The sequence below is a fragment of the Salvia splendens genome, chromosome 15, assembly GCF_004379255.2.
Source record: "Salvia splendens isolate huo1 chromosome 15, SspV2, whole genome shotgun sequence".
Taxonomy (NCBI): Eukaryota; Viridiplantae; Streptophyta; class Magnoliopsida; order Lamiales; family Lamiaceae; genus Salvia; species Salvia splendens.
Genome location: NC_056046.1, coordinates 15,596,944 through 15,609,769, shown reverse-complemented (window position 1 = coordinate 15,609,769; position 12,826 = coordinate 15,596,944). Strand labels below are relative to the sequence as shown.

General features: G+C 41.3%; 1 protein-coding gene across 2 annotated transcripts; it reads right to left on the bottom strand.

Annotated features, from left to right (window-relative positions):
• Positions 1-3,094, bottom strand: LOC121768950 (GDSL esterase/lipase At4g10955-like). 2 transcript variants are annotated; one of them, XM_042165567.1, is made up of 3 exons: positions 2,943-3,094; positions 2,087-2,222; positions 1-1,293 (listed from the first exon to the last, which is right to left on the bottom strand). In XM_042165567.1, the coding sequence occupies exons 2-3, from the start codon at positions 2,185-2,187 to the stop codon at positions 324-326; spliced, it is 1,071 nt and encodes a 356-aa protein (XP_042021501.1). In that variant the 5' UTR covers positions 2,188-2,222; positions 2,943-3,094; the 3' UTR covers positions 1-323. The 2 variants fall into 2 exon arrangements, with proteins under 2 accessions (XP_042021501.1, XP_042021502.1); XM_042165568.1 differs by having other exon boundaries at positions 2,087-2,230; positions 2,943-3,072.
• Positions 3,095-12,826: the final 9,732 nt, after the last annotated feature.

Below are 12,826 nucleotides of genomic sequence, written 5' to 3'. Positions count from 1 at the left end.
TACAAGTAACCTAATTGGTAGAAAACCCCAAACCCAATCACATTTACATTAACCTAATTTGTACATCGACAATCACATCACCACTAGGGACTACATTGTCTCCGCCCCTCGAAATACGATAAATCACACAAATCAATACAGTTTTCGTTACGGTACACAATGCAAGAAATAAATTTAACAAATACTTTTTCATCCGTCCCATAGAAATAGGCTAATTGAAGGTGACACGAATTTTAATGCATAATTTGTTAAGTAAGAGGAGGAATTCAGTCTATTTCTAAGGGACGGAGGAGGGGGTAAAAGGAATGTAAAGAGGGATTTGTCTAACTAAAGGTGTAAGTCTTGGTTTCAAACTGAAGATCACTTCTCCACCACTGATGGATCCCATGAGCTTCTTTGAAGTCTCTGGCTGCAGCCTTATTCACAGTGACGTGCGCCGACGGAATGAGATGCGGCGCCTCCTCTGACTGCTTACCAAACGCGTTCAACACGAGTCCTCCGATGGAGTGCTGCGTCGCCAGCCTCTCAATCTCTCCGGCTCCCATATCCTCCATCCGTTTCCTGTGCTCGAAGTATCCCACGTACTCCGCGCAGATGTGGTCGCCCGGGTTCACAAACAGCTGCGGCAGCCACGCGGCCAAGGAATCGAATGTGCCGCCAGAACGATTAGCTTGGTTCTTGCTTTTCATGGCAAGAGCTAGTCCTGCAGTGATAACGCTGCCTGCAAACCGGAGGCCGTGCTTCACTTTCTTGTCCTTGATCCGCTCGATCGGGGCAGAAAAGAACGGCGAGTTGAACAAGAAGGCGTCGAGGAGAACACCACACTTTGCCATGTTCTTCCCGGCGAGCAACGCCATGGCAGCTCCGAGAGAATGTCCAGCTATCCAGATGTTGTGGCTTCCGAACGTCGCAACCACATGACGAACGGCTTGTATAGCTATCTCAAACCGAGAAGTTTGGTGCAGCCCGTTCCGTATGATGTGTATGTCGAGTTCAAGGTCCCTCATGAACGCGTCTCCTTTGGTTATGGTCCCTCGAAAGGCGACAATGTAGCGTGGGGCTTGAGCTGGATGTCGGTCATCCGGAGATGTCGAACTGAGTTTATATATGGCACCAAAAATGCAAGAATCAGCATCGTCGATAAGCTGCCTGTATAACTCAAAATTGAAAGCCTTCCACCACAGAGGCGCAAGCGCTTGGTCCCCCTCTCGCTTCTCTTGGCGGTCTCGTTCCAAAATATAAACAGCCTGAACCAAACTAGCCGCAACGGACCTCCGGTGACATGGATTTGTCCTGCAAAATGCAGGTATAAGAATCGTTGCAATTCATTCAAACTAGTAATATCAATTCAAGTTCTATACAAACATTTTCTATTACCCATTACAAACAAGGTACCATAACGCAATAGAGATCACTTTAGAGTATCCAACTCTTTCCCAAAGCTAAAAAACCTCAATTCTTCAAAAACCTAGAATCAGAATTCTATAGCCTAGTCCAACTCTTTCCCAATGCTAAATCCTCAATAATTCAAAACCTAGAATCAGAATTCTATAGCCAAGTCCAACTCTTTCCCAGTGCTACAAATCTTTAATTCTTGACAACCTACAATTGGTATTCTCTATAGGATAGTTCAACTCTTACACAAATTATGAGTCGATGGTATTGAACATCATCCAACCTCAGTTCCTCAGCAGTTCATGGAATGAGAAATCTAGAGCAGAGGAGAAAATAAAAGATGCCAAAAGAATATGCTACACAGTCGAATTCTTAGAAGGGTTGTTATAATGCTTCGACAAGAGGTAGAGACATTAGCTGGTAGCATACAGAACTGCTAAGAGAAAGAGCAATGTCATATCTTAACTGGTATCTATCTCCATCTACAGAACTGACAAAGAACAAGATGTGCGCTAAAATGCTCCGTTGCAGTTGATATCAAAAGAAAAGACGAACATCTTTAAGCCTAGAGAAAAAAATATGCCCTCCAGCTCTTTTCAGTACATGAGAAACATATTTTCATAAGAATGGTTCCGCACACATCATCAACGACAGTGAATCTTGTAAACCTAAAACCAAGTTGCGATCTTACCAATCAACTGTTGTCAGGTACACAGGTCCGGAAAGATCAAAATTTTCCCTTTCTGATATGGGAGATTCCGAAACTTTAACAATAGCTGTTTCTGATGCCATAATTCGTTATACGGTCTTATATATTCTCATAAATCCTGCATGACTTGCAACAAACAAGATATTTAATTATTTGATGCGAAAAACAGAGGCATATTAAACCAAAATATATTCAATCAAGCACATGATGATCAACATGAAACCAGGCAAAATGTAGAATAAGAGTGTATCCTTTTTGCTGATTCTTCACTACAACCAAAAGGAGAGGGAAGAATAGGCAGAAATAAACTGATGTTAACAAGGACAGGAAAAGAAAATTGTTGATTTTAAGTTTGTAATACATCAGAAATTGAGCAAAAGTGAAACTTTTATTGAAATTCCTACACAAAAATTTATTCCCTGAAAATATAGATAGTAAAACAGAAGTAGCTATTTTTCTTTAGCGAAATACAGAAGAAAAATACAATCAGCACACTGTAAAAACAGCAAGGCCTCGTTAAAGGAGATGTTCGAGAAAATTCCAAACCAGATAACTAAAGAACCTAATTCATCCCAAAGAAAACGGGAAAAACAAAAAAAATAGCGCAATCAAAGAGTTGATAGTGCATTTTCTCTGTTATGAGCAATGATACATCAAAAGAGAATCACATATGTGTTTACTTCGGCAGCATTGATACCTAAATCAACAACCACAGCTATTGATATTGAATTGTAAAAGGAATTACAAGATGTAGAAACTGAAATTTTGAAATTTCAGATCTGTGCTAGGGCTAAAATATTGCACGCATTAGGAAAAATGCAGGAACCAGAAAGAGCACCTTGAAGATCGCGGTTGGGATTGGCAGCAGAAGGGAAGAGAATATGTGAATCTAGTATCCGTGTTTCTAGATCTAGAAATGAAAATGAAGTGAGAGAGGTGAGGTGAGGTGTCGCAGTCGTAATATTTAAGGTATTGATTTCTTCTGCACAGGTTTTTGATTCATCAGCAAGAGAGAGCGGTACTAAGGCCATCCACAATAGTAATAGCCCAGCAATAGCCCAGCCACTGCCACATCATCAGCACTAAAAATCATCCTGCCACATCATCAAAACAAGCAAATAGTCCAGCAATAGCCCAGCCATAGCCCAGCCACATACTATCCACATCATTATTAACAAATATATACAAAATGAAATAATTAAAAATCACACAATATAGGGAATTAAATTTACGACACAAAAACGAGAAAATTCACTAATATTAATAAAATATAAAAAGTACATTAATTAAAAAAAATTACATAATTAAAAAAAACTAATGGCGGTCAATCCTCCGTGCCCATAACTCTTCAATTAAATCCTTTTGGAGTCGAATATGAGCCGCCGTTTGGCGCATGTCGGCGTGTTCTTGTAAGAGGTCGGCTTCATCGTGAGGTACCCCACTCCGTACGTTGGGGGCGGCCACGCCGTGGCTTGGACCGGCTTCATTATCGTCGTTGACCCATTTGGTCAGTTCGCCACCTTCATCTTCGACAATCATGTTGTGCATGATAATACATGCGTACATGATATCAGCAATGCATTGGACATCCCACAAACGCGTTGGACCCTTAATTGCCGCCCATCGAGACTGGAGCACACCAAATGCGCGCTCCACGTCCTTGCGCGCCGACTCCTGCCGTGCCGCAAAGTAGGCCTTCTTCGCATCTCCTGGGCATCGGATCGTCTTCACAAAGACGGGCTACCTAGGGTATATCCCATCCGCCAAGTAGTAGCCCATATCATGTTGGTTGCCGTTGGCGACAAAACTGATGGCCGGACCGACGCCCTGACACTGCTCGTTGAAAAGTGGCGACGAGTTGAGGACGTTGAGGTCGTTGTTCAAACCAGCTATCCCAAAATACGCGTGCCAAATCCAAAGCCGGTAATCAGCTACGGCCTCCAGGATCATCGTGGGATTCTTTCCCTTGTAGCCGGACGTGTAGAACCCCTTCCAGGCTGCGGGACAGTTCTTCCAGTCCCAATGCATACAATCTATGCTGCCTAACATACCCGGGAACCCATGCTGACTCCCGTGCATCCGCAACAGATCTTGGCAGTCTTCGGGGGTAGGCTTTCGCAGATACTGATCACCGAATACTTCTATCACTCCCAGACAGAAATTCTTCAGACATTGCAAGGCAGTCGTCTCACCGATGTGGAGATACTCGTCCCACATGTCTGTCGCGCCTCCGTAGGCCAACTGCCGGATTGCCGCAGTGCACTTTTGAATAGGTGTGTGGCCGGGTCTGCCAGACGCATCGTGTCTGAAGCGGAAATACAGATATCGAGACTCCAAAGCGTTGACAATACGCATAAACAGGTTCCTGGTCATCCTAAAACGACGCCTGAAAAGGTTGGCGTTGAACCGAGGCTCCGGTGCGAAGTAGTCTTCGTATAGGCGCTGATGTGCAGCTACGTGATCCCGATCAATCACACTGCGGCGGTGGACCACTGGGGGAGGTCGAGGTATCGCCGGCTGCAAGGCCCTTTCCATCCATTGGTTTATCGCGTTGGTCGTATAGGCGTCCAACGCCTCGGCCATTCGACGTTCGTACTCCTCAGCATCCCCTCCGCTACCACCACTACTACCACCAGCATTACTCATTTTGCGTTGTTGATCTTGAACAGAAATTAAGATAGAGAGAGTACTCGTTAAAACAAGTCGTGCGAATGAAAATGACGAACAAAGCGCGTATATATAGTGGATGGTCTTAACACAATTAGGGTATCCATAGTGGTGATAGCCCAGCAATAGCCCAGCCATAGCCCAGCCACAAACTCCTCCTGCCACATCATCAATACTAAAAATCCTCCTGCCACATCAGAAATAGCCCAGCCATAGCCTAGTCATATCATAAATAGCCCAGCCACATCAATAGCCACATCACTAATAACACAATATATGGAATTTAATTTACGAGACATATACTGGAAACATTAATAATACTATTTTAATTTTTAAAAAAGTACAATAAATTAAAAAGTACAATAAATTTAAAAAGTACTAAAATTTTAAAAAAGTGCATTAATAATAAAAATTACATTAAAAAAAAGTACATTACTTAAAAAAAATCACTCGGTGGCTCCCTCGATTCCGTCGTCGCCGTCGCCACCGTCACCGCCGTCGCCGTCGCCACCGTCACCGCCGTCTCCGTCGCCACCGCCCCCGCCGCCTCCGTCGCCACTGTCACCGCCGCTTCCGCTGCCGCCTCCACGCAGATCGTCATTCATGCTCTCGAGCAATGTGAAGAGAAATCTCTTCTCCTGGGGGTCCGTCGCCGCTCGCCATTCGGCTAACGTCTTCACCATCATCTGGCGCGTTTGTTGACGCGCGAAGTACTTGAGATCCTCTGTAGACTGGCGGTCAAAGGGGGATGCCGACTGGACCTCCTGGGAACCCCCGGCGACCCCCCTCGCCTCCAATTGCGCCCGCTTTTGCCCAATGGGGCGAGGTCGGCGGCCGAACGAACGAGGGTTGGGGAGCACCTGGTCCGTCTCGGGGAGGTCGTGGGAACCACCGCTGCTGCCGCTGAAATCCCCGGTATAGTTCAATCGCTGCCGTTTCGGCATGATTTATTACGTCATCGTGACGAAGCCAATTGCGGGCAAGCGAGAAGGCGCCAGCGCGCTCCACGTCGCGCGGGCGAGTGGCGAGGCGGCTCCCCATCCGTCTCGTTGGGACGGGCGTCTCGGCGGGATGGTGACGAGACGGGACGCTGCAACGCCTCCCGCGTCCGTATCGTCTCGGAGGGACGAAATAAGAGACACCCGCAAGATGCGCTGCGGGTGCTCTGACAAAACACAGAATTTGAAAATTTCTGACTACTTCTTCCCTGCTTCTCTTGTCCCAACTCATATTTTTCATTTCTCACGTCGTCATTTTCCTCAAATTTCCGTCATGACCACAAATCCATAATTCATAACTCTCCTCATATATCTATTTTAACAAATTAAATTTTATTTTTTTTAACTATCAAACTAATTTATAAATTACAAAATGATTTCATTAAATTTTGTCAAAACTACATTAATTGTCAAAACTACATTAATTGTAGTTACGAGTTGAAAGTTTGAATTAAAAATATAAGTTCACCCCAATATTCCTTATGTAGCGGCGCGGCGTTATCGAATATCAATGCTCTTGGGTGTCCACAATAGTGGAACAGCCACGTCTTAGCAAAAAAAAATAATTGTCAGCCTAGTCATCAAACGGAAAAGCATCGCCGTGGCGCAGCCGCTCGACCGCCAACTTCCCACCCGGCGCAGCCAAATACTCGGTTGTTGCATCACCGCCGCGGCGCTTGGTCGGCTTACAATAGGCCGCCATGGCGGCACTATTGTCGACACTCTTATGGATAACATATTTTAGAAGGAGTCTGAACGATATTATTCTAGTCTTGGAAGTTAAACAAACTAGTATTAACCCCGAGCTATACACGTCTTAAAATACTATTATATATATATATAGAGAGAATTATATTCAATGTCGAACCAATTTTAATGACCGAACTAGAGAACAAATCATGTCCACCCATTTTGTTAATCTTATGGTCATAATTAATTCTCTCAAATATTATTAAATATTGTCTACATTGAACATGATATTATAAAATAGCGTGTGGGTCCATTTTGTAATTTTAACTTTGGCAATCATTTCCTTGATTTCAGACCAGTTAATTTGGAAATGCATTTCACACGATTTTAAATTGTCCTCGTCATTTGCAATTCAATCTTGAAATATATTCATAACTGATTTAATATGATTGCATAATATTCACACGATTCTAATACTCCTCTTCATTTGCAACGTGAAGTTATTATAAGTTATTTCCAGTTCTCGAGTGAAGTTATTCTATTATAAGATGAAGCAACATGATTATAAGATGAAGATATTATATCACAAGATGAAGTTATTTATTTTGGACTGTTCAAATTTTGTTCATTTTAATCGAAATATTTTCATTTCTCGGGTGAAGTTATTTCATTATAAGATGAAACAATGTGAGTATAAAATGAAGTGAGTGGATAATTAATTTCTAATTTCGATTCATTTTTAGTGTATTTTGTGGCGAGTTCTGATTTCTCAATGGTTTTCAAGATATGAGTTTCGATTTGTTTGATAGTTCAAATTTGGTTCATTTTAGCTATATACCGTGAATTAATTACATTATAAGATGAAGTTATTTCGTTAAAAGATGAAGAAATTTTATCATAAGATGAAGCTATTTGTTTTGGACTATTCATAATTGGTTCAATTAACCAAAATATTTCCATTTCTCGGGTGAAGTTATTTCATTACGAGATGAAGTACAGTGATTATAAGATGAAGTAGTATTATATTTTCCATTGTATACAATTTTCAGATCTGGAACTTGTGGATTTCCTGACATTGACATGAAGCTTCCCATCCTCGCCAACTTCAACCTGCGTCTCCAGCGGCTCTTTCCCGCCTAGCGAAATGACATCCGTGTCGACGCGGAAGGAGATGATCGAAGCAGTGGTGTCGGGGAACTGCTCGGAGATTAAGGATCGGGCGCCGCGGTACTCGAAGAGGAAGAGCATGAGCGTGTATCAGATGATGCACTAGAGGACGACGATCTGGACCATGAGGCTGCCGGAGTCGGCGCCGTACATGCCTTTGAGCAAGGGGATGCCCATGACGAGGGTGTTGGGGAGGGTGGAGAGGTAGAAGACTAGTGTTGATGAAAGGAAAAGCGCTACGGTTGAGAAATGGTGTAGTGAAACGACGGAGAAGAGAGTGGTGGTAAAGCTGAAGCGGCGGAGAATAGAGTGGGAAGTGGAATGGGTGCGATTTTTTACCCTAATTCATAATACCATCATTAACGCCACCCTCATTTTTACCATATTTAACCACATTAAGAAATGACTAACATGCCCTTTGGATGAACAATTTAATTCACAAGATGAAATTCGAATTTATGATGTAGGCTCTCTAATCTTAGCCACTAGATTAAAATCCATTGGCTAATATTTAGTCTCTAGTTCTACACTAAGAAGGTGTTGTGGGAATAAGGGGACCCTATATATATATATATATATATATATATATATATATAGGGAGATGATCAAAATAAGTATGTGTTTAAATCCAGAAATGCAGACCAAATCTTGGCCCTAGGATTAGATGATCTAATGGTCAATAATTAACCAAAAACACGGAAGGTCATAATTAAGCAATTTTAGGTCATATTATAATATTTGGGTTTAATGTCATGCTAAGATCGTTTTAGGTCATGCTTTGTTAGCATGACCTAAAAATTACCTAATTATGACCTAAAAGTGACCTAATTATGATATTGTTCTGCGTTTCTGTATTTAAATCTAGTTTTGCATAGATCAAAACCCTATATATATATATATATATATATATATATATATATATATATATATATATATATATATATACACTAACAGGGATGTGTTAATATGACAACACTATTTATTGTAGCACCATACCACCAATTTAGGCCGTTAGATCTGAAGATCGTGTGATCCTCAAGCTGCCATGTGGCAGCCTATTTTAATTAAATTAGAACATAAAAAATGCTGAAGGGCAAAATCGGTATTCTCTATTTTCAGTTTGTTACTAGATTGCAGTCTTACTCTATGAACATTGCAGTGTTACTCTATGAATATTGCAGTGTTACGTGTCTGCATAATTCGTAGTAGTTTTTTACCTTACTAGATTGCAATCTTACTCTATGAAACATTGCAGTCTTACTCTATGAAACATTGCAGTGTTACTCTATGAATATTACAGTGTTACGTGTCTGCATAATTCGTAATAGTTTTTTACCTTACCAGATTGCAGTGTTACTCTATGAATATTGTAGTAATGCTAAGTAGTATTTGCAGTTTATATATTACCTAAATTTGTTTAGGTTTCAAATTAAGTTATTGACCAATTACACCTAGACAGCAATATCCCCTACATTATCCAGCAATCCGGACTCTATTTCAATAAATTGATCTCAAGCGTCCATATACCAGATCCGACAGATCAAATTAGTGGTAGGGTGTCACTCTAACTATGGTAGCACCCTAATACTCCCCCATACTAACAATATGTTAAATAATTATAAATATATAAAATTAAATAAGTTTAAATTTAAATCAATATGGAAATACTTATTAGTTACAACGCTTATATAAGTCTTTATACCAAAAAAATTTATCCTTAACAACATATACATTTCAATACTAAAATAATATAAATATGAAATTAATATAAAATATTTATTATACTCCTTCCGTCCCATGTTACTCGCACTTTTCATTTTGGCCGTAAATTTGTGATTGATTTTTTAGTATAATTAAATTATAATTCTAAGTGTAATAAGACATAAATTAATAAAGAGGCTTTTAACTAAATCAAACATATTAATTAAATACATTAATTCTAACTTAAACTAGAAATAATGTAAGTAGTTTGAGACGAGCCGAAATGGAATAGTGCTAGTAACACGGGACGGAGAGAGTACAACTAAAGAAAGTAAGAGGGCTATGGTATCGCCATAAAATAATACCGAATAACAAAATAAAGAAAAAAGAAATAGTAAAACACAAACACAACCATACACACACTATTATAGGGCCACAACATCTCTCCCCTGCTTATTTCTCGCTCCAGTCAAATGTTGACTTAACATCATCCTTATTTTACTTCTTAACGTTCAAATTGATGATTTATGCATGTAAGTGAAAACAATGTGATATATTGTGCTCATTGTTTTCTTTGTTTCCTTTTGTCATTTCGTTGGCTTTGGGTGTTTTCATTGCATAAAAAATAATGGAAGTGACGAAGTTGACGACGAATGCACAAAGCAAGAAATTAAAACAAAATATGTATATAGTTAGCTTTCGTGATTTCTTTATTGTAAAAAAGGAACTACTCCTATTATAGCTAAGACATAAGAAATTAAAACAAAACTAACAAAAAAAAAAGAGTGAACCTCAAAAACAGCTCATGGACTATGGGTTTATCTTGCTCATAGCCCCTGGACTTTAAAAATATCCTCAGACAACCCTGGACTAAAAGTTTATTTCAAAAAATGTCATTTTGCCATTTTTTTAGGCGAAAATACCCTTTTGAGGGTTTGGGCATTTCGGTCATTTAACTATTTATGCTTTTGAGTGTGTCGGCATTATATGATTTGTGCAGGTTGTGTCATTGATTGTTTTCTATCTCCTCTTGCCTCTCTTTTAAATACTATGTGGTAAACTCAATTCTCTCTCCTATCTCACTTGTTTTCTCCAGAAAGGGACGAAGGGTCTGTGCAATACATATGAATCCCCAGCCCGTAGGAACAAAAGCCAATAAGCTGGTGAAGATATCAAAAAAATTGAAGTAGGTAAACTGGAGCAAGGCAACTATAACAACTACTCCAGAGATGATCACAAGGAACTGAACCAAACGATAGTTTTTAACCAATCAAAGGCCAAAGGGTTAAAAATAAAGGGGCCTAAAATCCACGAAACCACTAAAAACCAACCAGTAACACAACAGTCAATGCTATGCCAAATAGAGCCGACCCCACAAAAATGCATACACAGTGAGGAGAATCATCATGGTTAGGCATGCACAAACCGACCCGGCCCGCCGGTTAACAGCCGGTTCGGGCCCGCCGGTTCATGAACCGGAACTGGGCCTGGAACCGGCGGTTTGAACCGGCAGGCGGGTTGAAGGGTCGAAAGGGCCGGTTCAGGTTCGTGAATATCTCGACCCTTGAACCGGCGGTTCAAAACCGGCGGTTCGGCGGTTCGAACCGTCGGTTCAAAGGGTCGAACAGTGTTTCGTAGGTTAGGGTTCGTAGGGTTCGCGTAGGGGTTGAGGATAGCCGTTGGAACCGGCGGTTTGCGGGGTAAACCGCCGGTTTAAGGGGTAAACCGGCGGTTTGTCGGGGTAAACCGGCGGTTCGGGAGCCGGTTTTCGCCGGTTCCGGCCAGTTTTCAGAGGCTAGGTCGTAGGGTCAGTGATTAGGCCTGCAAAACCGGTCGTAAACCGCCGGTTTTCGGTCAGAAACCGCCGGTTTTCTGACGCAACCCGTGACCAACCCGCCGGTTTAGGGTTGAACCGCCGGTTTCGGCGGTAAACCGGCGGTTTACGGCAGATTTCAAAATTTCAAAATTTTTTTTTTTCATCCAATTTTACTCCTATAAATACCCCCACTTCTCCTTCATTATTCCTTGCCTCATTCCTTGAATTTTCGGAATTTCATTCTCAATCTCCATTTCTCTATTCTCTCCTCATTCTCTCTAATTGCGCAAGTTTAATTCTACACTTTCTACTCACTAGTCACTACTATATTTGTTGTGCTCATAATTTACCACTTCTTTTATACGTCTTAATACATATTTCATTCCAAGTCCATATTACTTTTCATTTATCAATATATTCAATATGTCTTCTTCTCGTGGTGGATCGGGACGTGGTGATCGGGGCAAGGGAATAGCCCAAGATCAAAGCACTACGCGTCCCTCAAAATCTCGACGACCTAGTCGTCGAGATGTTATGGAAGAGGTTTCCCGATTGGCAGCCGAACGCATGCAAGTAAGTAATGAAAAATTTGTTTTCCAATTCACATGCACAAAATTTCATTAAATTTTTTTTGCGTTCATACTTTTAACTTCTACGTACATAATATTTGTAGATGGAAGAAGATCAAAGGACCGCCATGCTACTTGCTGAAATGCAACAAGGTGGGGGTAGGGGAGGTCGTTCCCAACAAGATGAGGAGTTCGACGTTACTATATCGTCGGACTCGGACAACAACGAGGATAGATCGCATTCTCGTATTCCTTCTAGCACCGGAGGAAATGAGGAGATGCCTGCTCCCCCTGCACCCGCTAACCCGACAAAAGCTTTGAAATCGGACATTTTTGTCAAACACTACAAGAGGGTCCCGGTGGTGATTCCAAGTCCTCACGATCCGAACTCTCAAGAAGAGACTTCAGACTCTCATGTTTACTGCAACTATTGCGATAAAGTGTACAAATGGACCGCCGGTGGTGGATATGGCACCCTCCGTCGCCATTTAGTGGCAAAGCATCCGGTAGAATGCGGCACTGCCTCTACCCAAAGCCAACTAAACTTCCAACCCGCCGGCTCGGGTTCGTCAGGTGCGCCTCTATTTAAATATGAAAAAAAGAATTTTGATGATTCAATGACTAGATGGGCGGCTATGAAGCATATGCCCTTTAATGTTTTTGATGACAAAAGTTTTGAGGTTACTATGCAAAGTGGGTTGAATGTAGCAATCAAAAGAATAGGTAGAATGACCGTGCAACGATCTACCGTTCGGCAGTGCTTGGAGAAAAAGGTAGAATTATCACGTTATTTAGTTAACATGGGCCACAGGGTGAACATTTGCTCAGATGTTTGGACGGATTGTTTTAACCGTCATTCATACCTGGGTATTACGGTTCACTTTGTGGACAACAGTTGGACTTTGAACAAGCGTTTAATTGGTTTTAGAGAATTTGAAAGTCCACACACTGCACCCGAAATTGCTTCTTTGATTATACAAGTGTTGAATGAGTTCCAGTTATGCAACAAGATATTTTCTATTGGTTTTGATAATGCAACTGCCAACACCGCAAGTATTGCCGATTTGATTGCGGCTTGTACACCGGTAATTGGAGGTAAGTATTTTCATCAAAG

Excerpts from the sequence above, each read along its gene's own strand:
- LOC121768950 (XM_042165567.1), bottom strand. The coding sequence starts at position 2,187 with ATGGCATCAGAAACAGCTATTGTTAAAGTTTCGGAATCTCCCATATCA. Across the intron at positions 1,294-2,086 it reads TACCTGACAACAGTTGATTG|GACAAATCCATGTCACCGGA; the intron begins GTAAGATCGCAA and ends TGCATTTTGCAG.